Source organism: Pseudophryne corroboree, chromosome 5 (assembly GCF_028390025.1).
Source record: "Pseudophryne corroboree isolate aPseCor3 chromosome 5, aPseCor3.hap2, whole genome shotgun sequence".
NCBI classification, from domain to species: domain Eukaryota; kingdom Metazoa; phylum Chordata; class Amphibia; order Anura; family Myobatrachidae; genus Pseudophryne; species Pseudophryne corroboree.
The window spans coordinates 518,562,390-518,585,243 of record NC_086448.1 but is presented as its reverse complement, the minus strand read 5'-3'; the positions used below and the strand labels follow the sequence as shown (position 1 = coordinate 518,585,243).

The window sequence follows — 22,854 nt, the reverse complement described above, 5'->3', positions numbered from 1 at the left end:
CATGTTAATTGTGAGGGTTTATTTAAATTATTTTTACTATCCGTGTTCTTAGTGCTAAGAGTGTGCATCTGCATATCTCTGCCTCCATACATGACAAGCTAGAAGATTTAGAAAATCATAACCGGTGGATAATGTACACATCATCGGCCTACCGGAATCAGTAAAAAATGCCGACCTTATGTCCTTGGTCTCGGAGTGGCTACCACGTGAATTGGACTGTTTGCCTACAACTGGTCCGTTTTTGATGGAGAGAGTGCACCAAGTTGGCCCGGACAGGCAATCGACTCGAGACAGACCCAGACCGGTTATCTTGAGAATCCCTAACTACGCAGATAAAGTGCGACTCTTGGACGCGTACAGGAAAAGTGCTTCTCTTCATTACCAAGGTAACAGGTTGTTGCTGTTTCAAGACTTTTCATTCCTAGTAGCAGCGAAAAGGAGCAAATTCACCCCTGCATGTAAGAAATTGTATGAACTAGGCCGTAAACTTGCATTGCTTTATCCAGCTAAATTGCGGGTCTACCATGAGGGATGACCATATTTTCTAGACACTCCACAAGCTGCAAAGAACTTTATAGACTCTCTTCTGCTCCAGCTGCTTCCAATATGTTGTATACTGACTGATAACATTTAGTTTCTGTTGCTAGTGTATCCTTTCGTCCATTTAAGTTCAGACTATATGTATGTATGTATGACTTTTCTTGTTTTATTGCTTGTTGCTGTTTACGTATTTCTTGGGTCATCATTGTGACCCGCAGACAACAATGGTTGGTTTCTGATTCACGATGTATGTTTCTTAATAACTTTTCGATTTTTAGGGTTTCCACGACCAGAAATATGGATCAATGTACTTTCAATACAATAGGGGAATTTAAGACTGCTTCTTTTACTACAAAATGCAGGGGTGTTCTAATTCTGTTTCGCAAGAATCTTCCGTACGTCATAAAAGATATGTGGCCGGACCCTGAGGGTCACTTTATTTTCATAAAAACCTAAATGTTTAATTCTATGTACACTTTAGCTGTGGTGTACGCTCCTACAGACCAACACAAAAAGATTTTCACAACTGTATATTCGAAATTTCAATCTTGGGCAGAGGGTGAGTTAATTAAAAAAAATCCAAGTACATAGGGTTGATGAAATAAAAAACATAGGTCACCCAAGTGACATAGACTTAATACACCATACAAAAAACTCAGAGGGTGGCAGAAAAATGTATTGTGACATTGAAGGGTGCCCAAATGTATCAAGTTTCCACAAGAGATAAAGGGGAGACAGATAAAGAGTGATGAAGTACCAGCCAATCAGCTTCCTAATTGCCATGTCACAGGCTGTGTTTGAAAAACAACAGTTAGGAGCTGATTGGCTGGTACTTTATCACTCTTTATCCGTCTCCACTTCATCTATTTGGGCCCTTATTATTTTTAAGTGACCTAACATTGTAGTCTCAGTTGGTGGAAAGAGTGTTAAAAAAGCATCTAAGTTGTATTTCACACTATCATAGTCCCTACAGTTTATGGGGCCTATGCATCCCCCAGGGCTAGTCCATTCACTTTAAATGTTCCTATAAATAACAGTGTATGTGTGTGTGTTCACATGGTATTTATACCAGTCATATTGAGGTTTTATCTTGCTCTCGCACTTCTATTATTTGTGTTACCAATGTGTTCTCCAGTACCGATATACTGTAAGTATTCGGCCAGAATTTTAAAAGAGCAGTTTTCAAGGGGCAACATTTTTTTTCATTTGCTCTTGCACCATCATCCGTAGTTGCTCCTCTGGTAGTGGCAAGACACCATCTTAGAGTAGCTCCATCTAACAGGGAAGCGGGAGAGGTGGTGGTGGTGGTGGGAATGGGGGGCGGAGGGATTGTGAGTTCCACCACCTCCCAAAGATCACTTTAAGCCCTGGATACAACTACGTATAATTGAGGGCCTGTAACTATAATTAAGGAAATACATTTTCACAGCATAAATACAGATACAAACTTTCAATGTGGCTTAATTTCACAACACACCTGTTTATGCTTCAGAATTATCTACATTTGTTCAATACATTAAGGGCTTCATTTTGTCAGAGGTGAGTCTACAGCTAAACATAACAATTATGCAAAAACTGGGGATCAAAATGTAAAAATCTTTTTCCGTTTAAGTAACTGTGGTAATAAAAAGAATATCAATCTCAAAAGGGAAAAAAGACATGACACGTAAGTTATTCTGATCATGGCAAATGAATGAAAGCAGTTTTCAACAATAAAAATATATGAAGATTTTAGAATTCAATGAGCGGTATTCTATTAGCAGTGGTACTTTATCACTGCTAATAGGATCACCAGGGGCAATCCTATTAGCCCAGATGCCGGCATCCTTCTACGCCTGAAGCCGGTACCTATCGGGGATTATGCTTCAGGTGCCTCAGGAACCCGAAGCATAATCTGCAATAAGGGGCCACCAGAGCTACGATAACAGCATGGATTCACTGGGGGGAGATCATGTCAAAGAAATCTTATTGACTTTTTTGACTGTGTGACTAAAGTGATGGATAAAGGTGGAGCCATGGATATAGCTTATCTAGACTTTAGTAAGGCTTTTGACACTGTTCCACATCGCAGACTGCTAAATAAACTTGAAAGTTTGGGATTGGATATTAGGATTATTGAATGGATAAGATCTTGGTTGAAGGATAGAAAACAGAGAGTTGTGGTAAATGGAGTGCATTCACAGGAGGGAAATGTTACCAGTGGAGTACCCCAGGGATCTGTACTTGGACCAGTGCTTTTTAATATCTTTATTGGTGACATTGCAAATGATATTAAAGGGAAAGTATGCCTTTTTGCAGATGACACAAAGGTATGCAACAGGGTAGACACACCAGGTGGGGTAAAACAAATGATTGAGGATCTAGGTAGACTAGAGGAATGGTCAAGAGTGTGGCAATTACAGTTTAATGCCCAAAAATGTAAAATCATGCACTTGGGTCTCAAAAATCCAAAGGCTAATATAGTATTAATGGCACTATACTGGAAACTACTGAGGAGGAAAGGGATCTAGGAGTCACTATTTTAGATGACTTAAAGGTAGGTAAGCAATGTAACAAAGCAATGAGGAAGGCTAGTCAGATGCTTGGCTGCATTGGGAGAGGAATCAGCAGCGGTAAGAAAGAAGTAATAATGCCACTGTATAGGTCATTGGTACGGCCTCATCTAGAATACTGTGTTCAATTCTGGAGGCCATATCTTCAAAAGGATATTAATACATTAGAAACTGTGCAAAGAAGGGCAACTAAAATGGTGCATGGCCCACATCACAAAACATACCCAGAAAGACTAAGAAATCTCAACATGTATAGTTTGGAGCAGAGAAGGGAAACGGGGGACATGATAGAAACCTTCAAATATATCAAGGGTTTTAACAAAGTCCAGGAGGGAAACATTCTCCAAATGAAGAGAAGCAATAGGACACGAGGATATGCACTGAGACTGGAGGGGGGGGGGGGGGAGGTTCAGGGGAAATTTGCAGAAAGGGTAGTGTACAAGTGGAATAGCTCAGAGGTGGTAGAGGCTAAGACAGTAGAGCAATTTAAACATGCATGGGATAGACATAAGGATATCCTTGCAAAGAAATAAGGATCAAATAAGGTTAGAGATAAAAATAATGTAAAAAAAAAAAGGGGGCAGACTAGATGGGCCAAGTGGTTCTTATCTGCCGACAATTTCTATGTTTCTAACACATGAGATAGGGGATTTATCACTGATCCCTTGTGTTTTCATGCAGAAATGGGATGGGGGTACAGGAATATACCAAATAAAAGACTATTAAAGTATAATGTGGGAGTATAAGGGGCCAAGTTAGGGTTTTTATGTAATGGTTAAGGGGTTAAAGCTTTTATTGGGGTTAATTAGCATGAAGTTGATCTTTAAATGACATGGGAATAACGAATGGTAACAAAAGGTTTACTTAAGGTGAATGTGGTTGTTTTTATGATGGTGCTGAAGAAGTTGATATCTTTTAAGAAGGGGTAATTAATGATTAGGGAATTATATTGTATGGTGGCGGCAATGCAACAACGCTAATATATGGATGTAACTAAAGGGCCCCATACACTAGGATGATAATGCCCGAGTTCATCTGATTTCGGGCATTCGGGACGTTATTTTGGATGAAATCGGGCATTTTGGAGGGGTTTCCAATCCGATGCGTGTTCCCGTGAGCATCGGATCGGATCCTCCAGATTGAATGTGCTGCACATTCAATCACGTCCAACCCGCAGGCATGGCTGGGATCGCCCAAGATACATCGTATGCAAAAGGACAGCATACGAAGTATCTTGGGCGATCCTGCCCCCGGGAGGCTACCGGGGTGATCGCCTGCGACATGTCAGACGGACATGTCACAGAAGTGTATGGGGCCCTTAAGATACTCTCTGTATTGTATGTAAGTCACTGGATGTTCTCTGAATGGTATAGTTATCACTAGGATGTTGTCTGTATTGTATTGTATAGTGGCCATTAGGATGCATAGTCCATTGCACTGGGCAATGTATTGTAGTGTTCACTCTAGGCTGTTTTAGCAGGGCGCCGCGCCCTGCCCGTTTTTTAGCAGGCAAAACCCGCCCTGCCCCTTTTGCGGCGCCCTGCTAGAACAGCCGCCCGCTCCCTGTCCTCCCGGCGTGTATAGATGCCGTGCGCATGCGCGCGGCATCCATTCACGCATTGGAAGAGGGCTGGGGGAAGCCCAGCACCGACGGAGGTGCTGGGCACGCCCCCAACAGTGACGTCGCCAGCCACAGACGCTCTCTATAGTAGCGTCTGTGGGCCGCACCGCCCCCTAAAATGACGTAGGCGTGGCCACATCCCCCTAATTTGCGTGGCCGCGCCCCCGCTTCGCCGTGCGCGCGCACATGTGCCCCCGGAGTCCGGTGCCCTGCCCCTTTTCACTCCTAGAGTGAACACTATATTGTATGTCTTGTTGTTATTAGAATATATTGAGTTAACTAGGCTGCTCTCTGTATTGAATTTGGGTCATTAATATGCTCTGTATTATATAGCAGTCATAGGATGCCCTCTGTATTGTAACAGTAACTAGCATGGTCTCTGCATTGTATGGTGGTAATTAGATACCCACACTGTATTGTGGTCAATAATATAATCTGCATTGTATGGTGATTAATAAGATGTACTGTGTATTGTATGTTGGTCACTAGTATGCTCTCTGTATTGTATGTAAAAAGCCTGTCATTATTTTCACTCAATATTAAATTTTGTATTGCATTGGCCTTACCTACCACTAATGTGGCTAGACATAATAGTGTGTTAACCGTGTGCACTTTTGTGTTGGCCCCACCTAAAAGTTATATGGTTCCGCCTTCATGAGGCCACTTTTATATATTTTTCAGGGACACTTTAAGTTCCCAATTTGCAACTGATGCAGTGTCCTGCCCCTGAGCCCTGCCAACATACTGTAAATACACTTACATTGCTACTTATATTAAACATACAGTATTGTACACTATCTTGTACTCTGCGAATTAAGCATTACATTACACAAGTGGATGACTATATATAGTAACATTTACACATGCAATTTGATCATGATCTTCATTTCTCAGTTCCATTGTAACCATGTAGTCTCCCTACAAAATGAAAAAAAAAAAAAAGTAATTAACATCTAACACAATATTATTTATTAATAAAGATCTTACAGTTACAAATTAACAAAAATTAACTAATATCCTCCCCATAAAAAACTTTCCAGAGGAACAATAATAAATCATAAAATTATGTTTAACACGCTGCATTTCCAAAGAGCCTGAACAAAAAAAAAAACCCCAGTCAAATACCGTAGAATAATAGAACAAAACTGGGTAATAACAAACAGACTTAGATGTATGAGGGCCCTGCTCGCAAGCTTACAATCTATAGGGGAATAATCATTGATTCACAAGGATAGATGCTACCTATTCCATAATGGTCTTGCCAGATTGCAAATTTCTTAATGGGCTCTATGATATGATCACCCAGCAATGGTGACCAGGGGTCAGGAGGATGTGAAAGTGAAGAAAGAAAAAATTTGAAGTTATGTGTACTGTACACAGAGGATGTAATTAGATAGGAGACATTGAAGGTTACGTGGTTGGGCCCGGAATTTGATAAGCATGTCTGAATAGATGAGTTTTCAGGGAACGCTTGAAGGTTTGGATACTAGAGGAGAGTCTTATTCTATCTTTTATGCTTTAAAAAGTATTTAAGTAAAACAATGTTTTTGTCACCTCTAAAGAAAACATACACTGAAATTCCACAAATACACATAATCACAAGCAAAAGAACTTACTCTGGGTATATAAGAAACTCCAAGTTTTACATCATGATCATAAAATACAGATTCTGGAATGAAAATGAAAAAGTTACATCAATTTATGATGAAAGAAAAAATTGAGCTTCCTACATACAGCTGTATTCCTTCAGCTCTTTCCTTCACAATGGCAGCTAAAGCTGGGTATACACTTGTCCAACTCAGTGTTTATGCAATCCTTCTGCAGAACTACTTGCAGATTCTACATCCTTTCCTTGCTATGCATTTGTCCAATTTTTCAGCAGACCAAGTCTTCTCTGCTGAAACATTCTGCTGAAAAAATATAATTTTGGCTGGGGGAAGGAGGATTGATTAATGAGGACTTGAATTAATTATAATGGTGAAGGGGGGATAGGGTCAGCATTTTAATGTTCCTTCCAAAAAAAAAGGAAATGTGTGGGTCCCCCCAAAAGGCATAACTAGCTCCGGGATCTGTGAGATGACCCTTGTCCAAAAAATATAAGAAACAAAACGTGTAGGGGTCCCCTGTATTTGATGAACTAGTACTGGGTTCTTGGAGCTATCCCTGGTTCTAAAAATATGGGGAACAAAACAAATAGAGGTCCCCTGTATTTTCAGAACCAGCACCGGGCTCCACTAGGAGGGGGGTAATGCCACAGCCAGGGGACACACTTGATGGGATCCCATGGCCAAAGCATTCATCCCTCCCTAAGAAGTCAGCCCAGGTTGGAGATTCCTGGAGAAATGGCAATCCCCCAATAAAAGAGTCCCCCCTCTCCATGGCACCCAAGGCCTGAGCTATAGCCTGGGGCTATCCCCGGAAACCCTGGGCTGTGGATGCCGAGTTAATAGTCCATTACTGAAAAATAGAATAATATTATCTTTTACAGGTGAACAACAGGTCCCAGCAAGTACTGCATAGAGCAGCGGTGACTGTGCGGCAACCCCCAACTCCCCTCCCCATACACCCGCGGAACACTATGGCCCGTAGATGGTACCGTGGAAGGTAGGATAAAATGTTACCAAACTATAAACTTTTAACTGTTACAATTTAAATTTGTAATTAAAATGGCGAAGTTGAAAGTAAATCTAATCCAGCCACTTTTTTTATGGTATTAAGCACACATTTCAACCCCGGGTCTACAGGGCCCTTGTATGACTATTACTAGGGCAGTAAAAACTTCTATTAGATGTGGTTAAAAAGGTCAACAGTAAAAAGGTCAACCCCAGAAGGTCAACATGAACAAAGTCGACATGTGAAAAGGTCGACATGGAAATGCTGAACATATGAAAAGGTTGACCAGAGTTTTTCATGGTTTTTTGGTGTCAAATTTTACCTTCAAGCACATGGAACCCCAATTATCATGTCCCCTCGCATGGTGAGCGAGCAGGCAAGGTGCTCTGCCACGCTCAGTACAGGTTACCCAAATGTAGTACACATGGATGGTAAAGTATGAAAAAGTTATAAAATTGGGGGGGGGGGGGGGGAGAGTGAAAACCATGTCGACAATATGATGTGTCGACCATCACCACATCGACCATTTGACCATGTCGACTATAAAGACCGGATGCCACTTTTATCTCCAAAGACTTCATTGGTTATAGTGCCTAATTCAGAGTTCATCGCAGCAGCAAATTTGTTAGCAGTTGGGCAAAACCATGTGCACTGCAGGGGGGGGGGGGGGGTCAGATATAACATGTGCAGAGAGAGTTAGATTTGGGTGGGGTGTGTTCAAACTGAAATCTTAATTGCAGTGTTAATATAAAGTAGCCAGTATTTATATTTACCCTGCACAGAAACACTATAACTCACCCAAATCTAACTCCTCTGCAATGTTATATCTGCCCCACCTGCAAAGCACATTGGGGGTCATTTTGACCTGATCGCACGCTGCCATTTTTTTACTTATGCACCGCAATGCGCAGGCATGTCGTACGGTAACAAAGCGGATCGTTGCTGAGCAATGGATTTAATTAAGAATCCATTCGCACAGCTGATTGCAAGAAGATTGAAAGGAAGAAGGCGTTTATGGGTGTCAACTGACCGTTTTCTGGGAGTGGTTGGAAAAACGCAGGCGTGTCTAAGCGTTTGCAGGGCGAGTGTCTGACGTCAATTCCGGGACCGGAGAGGCTTGATGTGATCGCAGAGGCTGAGTAAGGTCAGACCTACTCAGAAACTGCACAAACTGTTTTTGTACTGCTCGGCTGCACAGGTGTTCGCACACTTGCATAGCTAAAATACACTCCCCTGTGGGCGGCAAATATGCTAGCGAGCGATCAACTCAGAATGACCCCCATGGTTTTGCCCAACTGCTAACAAATTTGCTGCTGCGATCAACTCTCAATTACCCCCATAGTGTATATGCAGATAAAAGCAGCTCCTATGTTTCTGATGCTGCTGCTGCAAAAAAAAAAGTCACCTCCTTTTTTCTTCCCACAGAAGGAATACCGCGGTGCTTTTTCATCACATAAAGTTCTGTCCTCTTGTGCGAAGAGGTATCCATTATAGAAAATGTTAAGTTTCACATAAAGTGATTTGATATCATGCCCTAAAAAAAAAAAAAAAATGAAGTTAGTTACTTTTACATCAAGCGACTTCTAAAGGTGCATGCATACACACAGTGCGAGTTTCCGTACGATATGGTCCATATCGCACCGAAACATAGTGCTTATCGCACTGTGTGTATAAGCTTGCGATGCCGATGCGTGGTCCCGTGGGATTGGTATTGCAAGAAAATATAGTGGGTGCAGGCAGGGTCGATACTGGCTACATGCCTCCGAGCACAATATAGTAAGTATTGGCCGCGACACCCCGTTGCACCTTGTGTACGCACCTTTAGAACTGCTAATACATGACTTAGTATAGTGGAACCTGTCTGCACTAATGCTCATGCTGCTATTATCCGCCACTACGGTCATCAGCAATGGACCTGTGACAGTACAGTACTGAGAATATCATGGGAACCAGCTTATAATTATGTCACACTACCACCTGTCAACATCACACCCCAAATACAACTGCAATAATATGTTTTCCTTTAAAATATCAAAACCTATATGTACATACAACTCAGATTGCTATGGAGGCTATATATAGTATGTACCATACTGTGGGCCTAATTTAGGCCTGGAAGCAGACGCGTGGTCGCTCTCAGTGACCGCATCCAAGTGGTCTACGCATGCGTGCGCAACCTTACACATTGTGGCCGCATCCAGGAAGGATACAGCCGCAGTGTAATTGACAGTGGCAGCTGTGGAGGGGGGGTTGTCATTGCGTCGCCAGGGCGTCCCAAACGAGAACTGTCCGGGATAGTTTTCGGGGTGGCTGCGAGATGTCACACGCAGCAGCTCCAAAAAAATGGCGACAGAATGCCTGACAGCACTGCCAGGGGTCAACCTTGGTTCCGATGGGTCCGCAATCTAACCGCAGACGCTTCGGGAGGCGGCCTCACACAAGCTGGGTGGCCTTGCTCTGTGCTGGGTGGCTCCTAGCATGTGAGGAGATGAACGCAGATCTGGCTGTGTATGCAGTGATCTGCATTCATCTCTGATTAACCTCCTGTATGTACTGGATAGTGAGAGAGGCACTGTAAGAAAAGCACTTTATTCATTTGCTTCCTAGGTATTAAAGCATACCTCCCAACATTTGGACCCTTGCAAACAGGACTCCTGGGCGCGGCGAAGCCGCGCGGTGCCGAAAAGGGGGCATGACCTATTGGGAAAGGGGCGTGGCCTCACATGGATGATGTGATCGCTCGCCATGCCTCCAATTATCGTCACAGTGGGGACACAGCCAGCGCTCTGTGAGCTGCTGGCCATGCCCCCAGTCCCTCTGCCTCACTGGAATAGACTCTGTGCGCATGCGCACAGTGTCTATTCACTGCTGCTCTGTGATAGAGAGCCTCCCAACTGCCGCCCCCCACCGCGGGACACTACGTCCCGCGGGAGGGACAGCAGGACAGACCCATAAAAACGGGACTGTCCCGCGAAAATCATTTAGTTTAGATTTTGCATTTGGAATAAATACAGTAAATTGATATTTATAAAAGTAATGTCCTCTGATACACTTTTATAACAGGGCCAGGTGCTTTTTCCCATTAGTCCCATGTTAATAATAGGACATATTTATTTTTGCACACAAAATATGTCTTGTTTCTTGCTACCCACCTAACCAGGCCCAATTCTTCATTCTATGCAAAATCAGCTGTTCCTTGTTCTATTAAGGGTATTAATGAGCATGTATTCCTATATTTTCTCTTAGGTGTTAATAGTGATTGTGCCCTGAAGGTAGTGAGGCAACAGACAAAACATCAATGGAAGTTTCACAATTCAGCTGATTGATGTGAATAGTCTTTCCTGTTATAAATTAGAGATGTGCACTTGAAATTTTTCGGGTTTTGTGTTTTGGTTTTGGGTTCGGTTCCGCGGCCGTGTTTTGGGTTCGACCGCGTTTTGGCAAAACCTCACCGAATTTTTTTTGTCGGATTCGGGTGTGTTTTGGATTCGGGTGTTTTTTTCAAAAAACCCTAAAAAACAGCTTAAATCATAGAATTTGGGGGTCATTTTGATCCCAAAGTATTATTAACCTCAAAAACCATAATTTCCACTCATTTTCAGTCTATTCTGAATACCTCACACCTCACAATATTATTTTTAGTCCTAAAATTTGCACCGAGGTAGCTGTGTGAGTAAGATAAGCGACCCTAGTGGCCGACACAAACACCGGGCCCATCTAGGAGTGGCACTGCAGTGTCACGCAGGATGGCCCTTCCAAAAAACACTCCCCAAACAGCACATGACGCAAAGAAAAAAAGAGGCGCAATGAGGTAGCTGTGTGAGTAAGATAAGTGACCCTAGTGGCCGACACAAACACCGGGCCCATCTAGGAGTGGCACTGCAGTGTCACGCAGGATGGCCCTTCCAAAAAACACTCCCCAAACAGCACATGACGCAAAAAAAAAAAGAGGCGCAATGAGGTAGCTGTGTGAGTAAGATAAGCGACCCTAGTGGCCGACACAAACACCGGGCCCATCTAGGAGTGGCACTGCAGTGTCACGCAGGATGGCCCTTCCAAAAAACACTCCCCAAACAGCACATGACGCAAAGAAAAAAAGAGGCGCAATGAGGTAGCTGTGTGAGTAAGATAAGCGACCCTAGTGGCCGACACAAACACCGGGCCCATCTAGGAGTGGCACTGCAGTGTCACGCAGGATGGCCCTTCCAAAAAACACTCCCCAAACAGCACATGACGCAAAGAAAAAAAGAGGCGCAATGAGGTAGCTGTGTGAGTAAGCTAAGCGACCCTAGTGGCCGACACAAACACCGGGCCCATCTAGGAGTGGCACTGCAGTGTCACGCAGGATGGCCCTTCCAAAAAACACTCCCCAAACAGCACATGACGCAAAGAAAAAAAGAGGCGCAATGAGGGAGCTGTGTGAGTAAGCTAAGCGACCCTACTGGCCGACACAAACACCGGGCCCATCTAGGAGTGGCACTGCAGTGTCACGCAGGATGGCCCTTCCAAAAGAAAAAACTCCCCAAACAGCACATGACGCAAAGAAAAAAAGAGGCGCAATGAGGTAGCTGTGTGAGTAAGCTAAGCGACCCTAGTGGCAGACACAAACACCGGGCCCATCTAGGAGTGGCACTGCAGTGTCACGCAGGATGGCCCTTCCAAAAAACACTCCCCAAACAGCACATGACGCAAAGAAAAAAAGAGGCGCAATGAGGGAGCTGTGTGAGTAAGCTAAGCGACCCTACTGGCCGACACAAACACCGGGCCCATCTAGGAGTGGCACTGCAGTGTCACGCAGGATGGCCCTTCCAAAAAACACTCCCCAAACAGCACATGACGCAAAGAAAAAAAGAGGCGCAATGAGGTAGCTGTGTGAGTAAGATAAGCGACCCTAGTGGCCGACACAAACACCGGGCCCATCTAGGAGTGGCACTGCAGTGTCACGCAGGATGGCCCTTCCAAAAAACACTCCCCAAACAGCACATGACGCAAAGAAAAATTAAAGAAAAAAGAGGTGCAAGATGGAATTGTCCTTGGGCCCTCCCACCCACCCTTATGTTGTATAAACAGGACATGCACACTTTAACCAACCCATCATTTCAGTGACAGGGTCTGCCACACGACTGTGACTGAAATGACGGGTTGGTTTGGACCCCCACCAAAAAAGAAGCAATTAATCTCTCCTTGCACAAACTGGCTCTACAGAGGCAAGATGTCCACCTCATCATCATCCTCCGATATATCACCGTGTACATCCCCCTCCTCACAGATTATCAATTCGTCCCCACTGGAATCCACCATCTCAGCTCCCTGTGTACTTTGTGGAGGCAATTGCTGCTGGTCAATGTCTCCACGGAGGAATTGATTATAATTCATTTTAATGAACATCATCTTCTCCACATTTTCTGGAAGTAACCTCGTACGCCGATTGCTGACAAGGTGAGCGGCGGCACTAAACACTCTTTCGGAGTACACACTTGTGGGAGGGCAACTTAGGTAGAATAAAGCCAGTTTGTGCAAGGGCCTCCAAATTGCCTCTTTTTCCTGCCAGTATAAGTACGGACTGTGTGACGTGCCTACTTGGATGCGGTTACTCATATAATCCTCCACCATTCTTTCAATGGGGAGAGAATCATATGCAGTGACAGTAGACGACATGTCCGTAATCGTTGACAGGTCCTTCAGTCCGGACCAGATGTCAGCATCAGCAGTCGCTCCAGACTGCCCTGCATCACCGCCAGCGGGTGGGCTCGGAATTCTGAGCCTTTTCCTCGCACCCCCAGTTGCGGGAGAATGTGAAGGAGGAGATGTTGACAGGTCGCGTTCCGCTTGACTTGACAATTTTCTCACCAGCAGGTCTTTGAACCCCAGCAGACTTGTGTCTGCCGGAAAGAGAGATCCAAGGTAGGTTTTAAATCTAGGATCGAGCACGGTGGCCAAAATGTAGTGCTCTGATTTCAACAGATTGACCACCCGTGAATCCTTGTTAAGCGAATTAAGGGCTCCATCCACAAGTCCCACATGCCTAGCGGAATCGCTCCGTGTTAGCTCCTCCTTCAATGTCTCCAGCTTCTTCTGCAAAAGCCTGATGAGGGGAATGACCTGACTCAGGCTGGCAGTGTCTGAACTGACTTCACGTGTGGCAAGTTCAAAGGGCATCAGAACCTTGCACAACGTTGAAATCATTCTCCACTGCACTTGAGACAGGTGCATTCCATCTCCTATATCGTGCTCAATTGTATAGGCTTGAATGGCCTTTTGCTGCTCCTCCAACCTCTGAAGCATATATAGGGTTGAATTCCACCTCGTTACCACTTCTTGCTTCAGATGATGGCAGGGCAGGTTCAGGCGTTTTTGGTGTTGCTCCAGTCTTCTGTACGTGGTGCCTGTACGCCGAAAGTGTCCCGCAATTCTTCTGGCCACCGACAGCATCTCTTGCACGCCCCTGTCGTTTTTTAAAAAATTCTGCACCACCAAATTCAAGGTATGTGCAAAACATGGGACGTGCTGGAATTTGCCCAGATTTAATGCACACACAATATTGCTGGCGTTGTCCGATGCCACAAATCCACAGGAGAGTCCAATTGGGGTAAGCCATTCCGCGATGATCTTCCTCAGTTGCCGTAAGAGGTTTTCAGCTGTGTGCGTATTCTGGAAACCGGTGATACAAAGCGTAGCCTGCCTAGGAAGGAGTTGGCGTTTGCGAGATGCTGCTACTGGTGCCGCCGCTGCTGTTCTTGCGGCGGGAGTCCATACATCTACCCAGTGGGCTGTCACAGTCATATAGTCCTGACCCTGCCCTGCTCCACTTGTCCACATGTCCGTGGTTAAGTGGACATTGGGTACAGCTGCATTTTTTAGGACACTGGTGACTCTTTTTCTGAGGTCTGTGTACATTTTCGGTATCGCCTGCCTAGAGAAATGGAACCTAGATGGTATTTGGTACCGGGGACACAGTACCTCCAACAAGTCTCTAGTTGGCTCTGCAGTAATGATGGATACCGGAACCACGTTTCTCACCACCCAGGATGCCAAGGCCTCAGTTATCCGCTTTGCAGCAGGATGACTGCTGTGATATTTCATCTTCCTCGCAAAGGACTGTTGGACAGTCAATTGCTTGGTGGAAGTAGTAAAAGTGGTCTTACGATTTCCCCTCTGGGATGACCATCGGCTGTCGCCCAAAGTTTTTGAACTTGTCACTGACTTATTATGAATGCGCTGCAGGTGACGTATAAGGGAGGATGTTCCGAGGTGGTTAACGTCCTTACCCCTACTTATTACAGCTTGACAAAGGCAACACACGGCTTGACAAATGTTGTCCGCATTTCTGTTGAAATACTTCCACACCGAAGAGCTGATTTTTTTGGTATTTTCACCAGGCATGTCAACGGCCATATTCCTCCCACGGACAACAGGTGTCTCCCCGGGTGCCTGACTTAAACAAACCACCTCACCATCAGAATCCTCCTTGTCAATTTCCTCCCCAGCGCCAGCAACACCCATATCCTCCTCATCCTGGTGTACTTCAACACTGACATCTTCAATCTGACTATCAGGAACTGGACTGCGGGTGCTCCTTCCATCCTTCCAGCACTTGCAGGGGGCGTGCAAATGGTGGAAGGCGCATGCTCTTCATGTCCAGTGTTGGGAAGGTCAGGCATCGCAACCGACACAATTGGACTCTCCTTGTGGATTTGGGATTTCGAAGAACGCACAGTTCTTTGCGGTGCTTTTGCCAGCTTGAGTCTTTTCATTTTTCTAGCGAGAGGCTGAGTGCTTCCATCCTCATGTGAAGCTGAACCACTAGCCATGAACATAGGCCAGGGCCTCAGCCGTTCCTTGCCACTCCGTGTGGTAAATGGCATATTGGCAAGTTTACGCTTCTCCTCCGACAATTTTATTTTAGATTTTGGAGTCCTTTTTTTACTGATATTTGGTGTTTTGGATTTGACATGCTCTGTACTATGACATTGGGCATCGGCCTTGGCAGACGACGTTGCTGGCATTTCATCGTCTCGGCCATGACTAGTGGCAGCAGCTTCAGCACGAGGTGGAAGTAGATCTTGATCTTTCCCTAATTTTGGAACCTCAACATTTTTGTTCTCCATATTTTAATAGGCACAACTAAAAGGCACCTCAGGTAAACAATGGAGATGGATGGATACTAGTATACTTATGGATGGACGAGCGACTGCCGACACAGAGGTAGCTACAGCCGTGGACTACCGTACTGTGTCTGCTGCTAATATAGACTGGATGATAATGAGATGAAATCAATATATATTATATCACACTAGTACTGCAGCCGGACAGGTAGATATATTTATTATGTAATGACTGATGACGGACCTGCTGGACACAGTCAGCTCAGCAGCACCGCAGACTGCTACAGTAAGCTACTATAGTAGTATGTATAAAGAAGAAAGAAAAAAAAAACCACGGGTAGGTGGTATACAATTATGGATGGACGAGCGACTGCCGACACAGAGGTAGCTACAGCTGTGGACTACCGTACTGTGTCTGCTGCTAATATAGACTGGATGATAATGAGATGAAATCAATATATATATATAATATCACTAGTACTGCAGCCGGACAGGTAGATATATTTAATATGTAATGACTGATGACGGACCTGCTGGACACTGTCAGCTCAGCAGCACCGCAGACTGCTACAGTAAGCTACTGTAGTAGTATGTATAAAGAAGAAAGAAAAAAAAAAACCACGGGTAGGTGGTATACAATTATGGATGGACTGCCGAGTGCCGACACAGAGGTAGCTACAGCCGTGGACTAACGTACTGTGTCTGCTGATAATATAGACTGGATGATAATGAGATGAAATCAATATATATGTATATATAATATCACTAGTACTGCAGCCGGACAGGTATATATATTTATTATGTAATGACTGATGACGGACCTGCTGGACACTGTCAGCTCAGCAGCACCGCAGACTGCTACAGTAAGCTACTATAGTAGTATGTATAAAGAAGAAAGAAAAAAAAAAACCACGGGTAGGTGGTATACAATTATGGATGGACTGCCGAGTGCCGACACAGAGGTAGCTACAGCCGTGGACTACCGTACTGTGTCTGCTGATAATATAGACTGGATGATAATGAGATGAAATCAATATATATGTATATATAATATCACTAGTACTGCAGCCGGACAGGTATATATATTTATTATGTAATGACTGATGACGGACCTGCTGGACACTGTCAGCTCAGCAGCACCGCAGACTGTTACAGTAAGCTACTATAGTAGTATGTATAAAGAAGAAAAAAAAAAAAAACCACGGGTAGGTGGTATACAATTATGGATGGACTGCCGAGTGCCGACACAGAGGTAGCTACAGCCGTGGACTAACGTACTGTGTCTGCTGATAATATAGACTGGATGATAATGAGATGAAATCAATATATATGTATATATAATATCACTAGTACTGCAGCCGGACAGGTATATATATTTATTATGTAATGACTGATGACGGACCTGCTGGACACTGTCAGCTCAGCAGCACCGCAGACTGCTACAGTAAGCTACTATAGTAGTATGTATAAAGAAGAAAGAAAAAAAAAAAACACGGGTAGGTGGTATACAATTATGGATGGACTGCCGAGTGCCGACACAGAGGTAGCTACAGCCGTGGACTAACGTACTGTGTCTGCTGATAATATAGACTGGATGATAATGAGATGAAATCAATATATATATATATATAATTATATAATATCACTAGTACTGCAGCCGGACAGGTATATATATTTATTATGTAATGACTGATGACGGACCTGCTGGACACTGTCAGCTCAGCAGCACCGCAGACTGCTACAGTAAGCTACTATAGTAGTATGTATAAAGAAGAAAAAAAAAAAAAAAAAAAAAACACGGGTAGGTGCTAGGTGGTATACAATATTATATACAATTATATATATATATATATATATATATATATATATATTAAACTCATAAACTGGTGGTGATTATTAAACTGGTGGTCAGGTCACTGGTCACACTATCAGCAACTTGCAAGTAGTACTCCTGAGTCCTAAGCAGACAATCACAATATATATTATACTGGTGGTCAGTGTGGTCACAAACAATGGCAGTGTGGCACTCTGGCAGCAAAAGTGTGCACTGTACGTTATATGTACTCCTGAGTCCTGAGTCCTGCTCTCAGACTCTAACTGCTCCCCACTGTCAGTGTCTCCCCCACAAGTCAGATAATACAGTCACACTATCTCTATCACTTCAGCAAGTACTAGTAGTAGTAGTACTCCTCCTAATGCTCCCCAAAATTACTACTGTGTCTCTCTCTGTCTCACTCTCTTCTCGAATCTCTATAAACGGAGAGGACGCCAGCCACGTCCTCTCCCTATGAATCTCAATACACGTGTGAAAATGGCGGCGACGCGCGGCTCCTTATATAGAATCCGAGTCTCGCGATAGAATCCGAGCCTCGCGAGAATCCGACAGCGTGATGATGACGTTCGGGCGCGCTCGGGTTAACCGAGCAAGGCGGGAAGATCCGAGTCGCTCGGACCCGTGTAAAAAAAACTGAAGTTCGGGCGGGTTCGGATTCCGAGGAACCGAACCCGCTCATCTCTATTATAAATGATCCTAAGTGTAATTATGGGATGTTAATTACTTAATTTAATCAGTTACCAGCATGTATGGAAGCCCCAACAATCAATGTTCTTTGTGTTTTGCAAATGTTTTCTTTATTTTGCTAGTTACCTGTATTTTATCCAGTGCAAACTAACTTCATTCTATGGCAGGGGAGTATCAAGGACCCTATTCTGTAAGGATTTCAAATTCTACGTTTTAGCTAAATTTGCAATCCTGTTGCTTTCTTGCTGGAAGCCGCCGATCACAGGGAAAGGCCGCCCTGCATGCTAATCGCCGCAATTTCAGCGTGATCGCAGAAAGGGAAGCCTCCTGTCGGCACAGCCTGGTTGCGATGGCACGAGGGCTGCAGCCATCTTTGTGGTGCAGCCGATATTTTCCCAGTGAATTTCCTCCTGCGCCATCGAGCCATTTTCTTGGTGATTTCTGCAGTGCTGCTGCCACAGTCACATGATTCTGGAGGGGTAAGTATTCCAGAAATAGGTGTAGTGTATAGTATGGGCCCCACTGGACCCGTGTGCACTGCACTCCTTGCACCCATTATAGATATGACACTGTTATAGGGCTATATTGCGCCACACCTTCTTTGCTTCCATATACTAGACAATACTGCAGATTTTTTTAATATTTGACCTTGGGACAGATGTACTAAGCCATGGAGAGAGATAAAGTACTAACCAATCACATACCTAAAGATTTATATGTCCAATCTGTCTGGTGGGTACAAAAATTTGTTAAAGTATGGGAGCAAATGACAATCAACCATTTGCTCCCAAACACTAGAAAATGGACAAAGGCATGTTTCAGCTCACCTATGCATGCTCAGGAGGACACAAAGCCAACCCACTGAACCCACCCAGAGCATAGAGGATTACTTGAGAGAGTTGAGACAGAGGGCTGCACTCAGGGCTGTGTAATTCTCCGTCCCTGAGCCCCCATCAGCCACTACTGAGTATCATGTCTCGAGTCTCGACTCATTAACTTTACATAGCTCGAGTCATAGATTTGAGTCAATGTATCAAGACATTCACTCAGTAGCCATGACTAGTGGCAAGCTAAGTTAGGCAGGGGTTCTGAGCAGCCCCATTCAGGAAGTAGGGAACTGTGAGAGGTCCCTCCAGAGCCATAGCAGCAGGAGAGAGAGGGTGTCTCTTACCAGGCAGCAGGCAAGCAGCGTTGACAGCCCTGCTGACCCCCTTCCTCTATACAGCAGCGGCATGTGACAGGCTGAACAGCGCCCTCCAACAGCGTCAGCCAAGACCAGAGAGCAGTTGAGTGAATGGAGAGATTGTGATCTACAGCCGAGGTATTACACATGGTCAATTGTCATTTGCGCCCATACATTACCAGATTTTTAATCCCACCAGACAAATTGGACAGATCAAATTTTAGGTGTGAACCCATAACTGTCATTTTAAAAACAATAATATATAGCCTGTAACTTGGCAGTTAGGAGTTGATTGGCTGGTACTTTATCTCTCTCCACTTTATCTCTCTCCATGACTCAATTCATAGACCCCTTATCCTATAATTTCATTGGACACAGTGTCATGCTGCAATTTTAGCTTAAAAATTAAACAATTAAAATTGAATAATAAAACATAATTCTGGGCAAAACAGTGTTTATTGGCCCTCATTCCGAGTTGATCGCAGCAGTTCATCGCATCGCAAATGGCAAAAAATCGCACACTGTGCATGCCCGAATGCAGTAATGTGCGTGCGCAAAGGGAGCGATACAACGCTTGTGCAAAATTACTAACTGAAATTCAGCTCGTACTACATCACCGAAATCAGGGAGTGACGGAGGCGTGGCAGAGGCACGGCTTCGCTATCTTACGAAATGGGCGTGAAAGTGGGCGGCTAGTGTGGGAGTATGCAACCGGCAGTAGGCGTGTTAGTAGCAAAAATGCGTAGCCGATGGTAAAAAGTACACAACAAATGTTCGCTATCTACACGCAGCCGAGGAGTAAGTCTGCAGCTACTCAGCACTTGCGAAGTATTGTTACAGGTATGTCTGCCCTATTTTGCAATTAATTAGCAAATTAATTCACCTATTCAGCAATTACTTGCCAAACACTGCAGTTACAAATGACTGCAAACAGCAATTGTATGCCCACATAATTAATGCACATTTACCAAGTCTAAATCTGACATACTCACAAATAAAGTTTATTAATTATGTGGTAAAATACTTTGATGTTAACTGCATGTTTAAATTATTTGCTGAATACTTTGCAATTTAATCAAGTGTGACTAAACCAACTAATAAACTACATCAGCTAAATGTTCTCGCCATAGACATATTCCTTTGTACATACCAAATAACATGAGCAACATAATGCAGCCTACACTTAATGTTACTTACTAACATTTTTTTATTTTTTTTTATTTTGGAGTATGTGTCCATATCTAATACTATGCCATGTTGCCCCTAGTAACCCAAGTTCAAATCCAAGTTTTTTTAAAATTAATATGCCCAGTTAAGTGTTGTGCAAGGCATACATTTTTAACGTTATAATATTCAGTGTTTGTAAGAATATTCTGTTTGTTCCATTGTTCCACAAATGTAAATATGCCATGTTACATTTTACAGGGCACAGTTTTCAAGAGTGCATAACCTTTAATAAAACACACAAACAAGTGTTTGCTTATTTTTTTTTACTCCAATAAATACATTAAAGCAGCAACACAACATGGCTACAAATGAGCATCACATACAAAGATGGACATGGCAACAAGCAGCTGCAGTGGGAAATTTGACATAGCAGAACCCAGTACTATGGTAACCCCATCTACTGGCAAAATATTAAGTATACTATTTCCAAAGTATATGTTGTGAACCCCCAGCCAGACGATACTTTTAGGGGAACTGAGGTCGATTCTGGACCCAAAACACCAACCCTAACATATACAGCAGGCTAGGAAGAGGAAGATGGCTCAAGTGTTCAGGAAAATAACTCACAGGCTACAAATCAAAAAACAACACAACCCCCTTTCACCTTGAGGGAGTTGTACATTCTGGCCACACAAGCCAAAAAAAAAACCATAGAGGCAACATGTCAAACATGGGTGCTGGGCATCTGGAGAGACATCACTTTCTCTTCTTTTTTCCCGCCTGATGTTCTTCACGGCTCGGTCTGCGAAGTGACCTTCGAGTGCCCTGCCCAGTGGGATGTTCTTCCTGGGCAGAGGGAGGGGAGGGAGCAGATGTGGCTGTCTCTCTGCCACTGTGGGCAAGGCAGCTGGCGATGTCCTGGAGCCCTTGCAGAATGGAATTGGCTATTTCTTTGAACGAGGAGGCGAGTTGCTCTTGGCCCTGCCTGATCTCTGCCAGACCTTGGCAGAGTTGAGCTACACCTTGCTCCACACTGGTTCTGTGCTCAGTGAGCCGGACAGGTATATGGCTTATCTCCCGGATCATCCTGTCCTGAAAAGCATTTAGGCTCTCACCATACCTTGCTATTTGAGACAGGATGTCCGGGATAGCAGAGGGTTGGGTGGGGGGGCCAGTTGGAATCTGGATAGATGGAATATGTGGTCCAGCACTGCCAGAGACACTGGGTCCCCCCACCTCAGCCTCAGCCACATAACCCTCCTCTGACTCTACCTGCTCACCCACCTGTGCTGTGTTATGTTAAAAGCAAATAGAAGAATGAGTGGAAAAACGGAAAAAAAACAACATTAGACTTTTTTAACCACTAAATTAGATTTTTAGGAATATGTGTGTAAACTTACCTGGCAAGTCATGTAGCTGAACTATTTCAGGCAGGTCTGTGTCCATATGAGACACCGCACCCGCCTCCTCGTAGCTCACACAGTCCATCGCCAGCTCCTCAAGATCTGTGTATTCCACAGTGGCAGCTGGACCTCCCCCTGTTGCCCTCGAGGCATTCCACTCCGCTGACCTCTTGCCCTTCAGGCGGGATTTGAAGTCGGCCCAACACATATGTGAGTAGAATTAGGGGTAAAGGACATATAAGTTAAGAATACCTGTTTATATTGATAGTACACATGTTATGTGTTTGGTTGCTATAGGCAACATCACATCTACCTAAGTTGGTAAAAATAATTAGGGCAGAAAATGGTGTGTCAATATACACTGACCGTCTTCGAACTTCCTGTGAGGTGCGGACTATTGAGCCGACTTCATTAACAGAATCAGTGATGTCCCTCCAGATTCGATCTTTGGTTGCAGCACCCATGTTTTTGCTGCCTCTATGAATTTTTTTCCATGGCCTGTGTGACCAAAACACGTAACTCCCTCTTAGTGAAGGCGGGCTGTCTTTTACGTTTTTTGGATGTAGCTTGTGAGCTATCATCCTGACCCTCCTCACCATCTTCCTCTTCACTAGCTGCTTGTGTACTTTGGGTTTGATATTGGAGTCCAGAATCGTCCTCAGTTTTCCCAGTATCTATGTCTGGCAGGGGATTCACAACTAACTCCTGGGTCTCAGAATATGGTGTTTGAACAGTACTGGGTCCTGCTCTTTCAACATCCTCACTGGCAGCCTGTAGCATCTGCCTCCGCAGTGCTAAGCGCCTAGCTGTCAAAGCGCTCATCTGCTGTTGCACCATGTCCATCTCTGCTGCCATCAGCTCACGTGTAGCCATGTTGCTGGTGGCATGTGTGTTTGCACAGCTGTCTTGCGATTTATAGCTGCGTGTGATTTCCAGTGCGGGAATACGCACAGGTGTAAAAATTATGCAAATACTTCCAGTAATTGTCCTGGCTATTTAAACGCCTTGACTGCAGCCTGTGTGAGTGGGTGTATGATGAGAATTCTTGAAACAAGACAGAAGCAAGGTGGACGGTTCCTAGCACATTTCAGAGTGAGTTTTTATTGCAGTATATAGCATAAAAATTAGCGCTTGTTAGCTTGCACATTT

At 44.2% G+C, this 22,854-nt stretch overlaps 1 protein-coding gene across 2 annotated transcripts in view; it reads right to left on the bottom strand.

The window, feature by feature from the left end:
- Window positions 1–1,031: 1,031 nt before the first annotated feature.
- LY86 (lymphocyte antigen 86) overlaps window positions 1,032–22,854 on the bottom strand; it is a 71,494-nt gene continuing 49,671 nt past the window's right edge. For both annotated transcript variants that reach the window (XM_063923096.1, XM_063923097.1), the window contains 3 exons: window positions 8,732–8,860; window positions 6,330–6,382; window positions 1,032–5,631 (listed from right to left, as the gene is read on the bottom strand). In XM_063923096.1, the coding sequence (XP_063779166.1) occupies window positions 5,539–5,631; window positions 6,330–6,382; window positions 8,732–8,860 (275 nt within the window). In that variant the 3' untranslated portion in view covers window positions 1,032–5,538. The remainder of the gene's footprint in view (window positions 5,632–6,329; window positions 6,383–8,731; window positions 8,861–22,854) is intronic.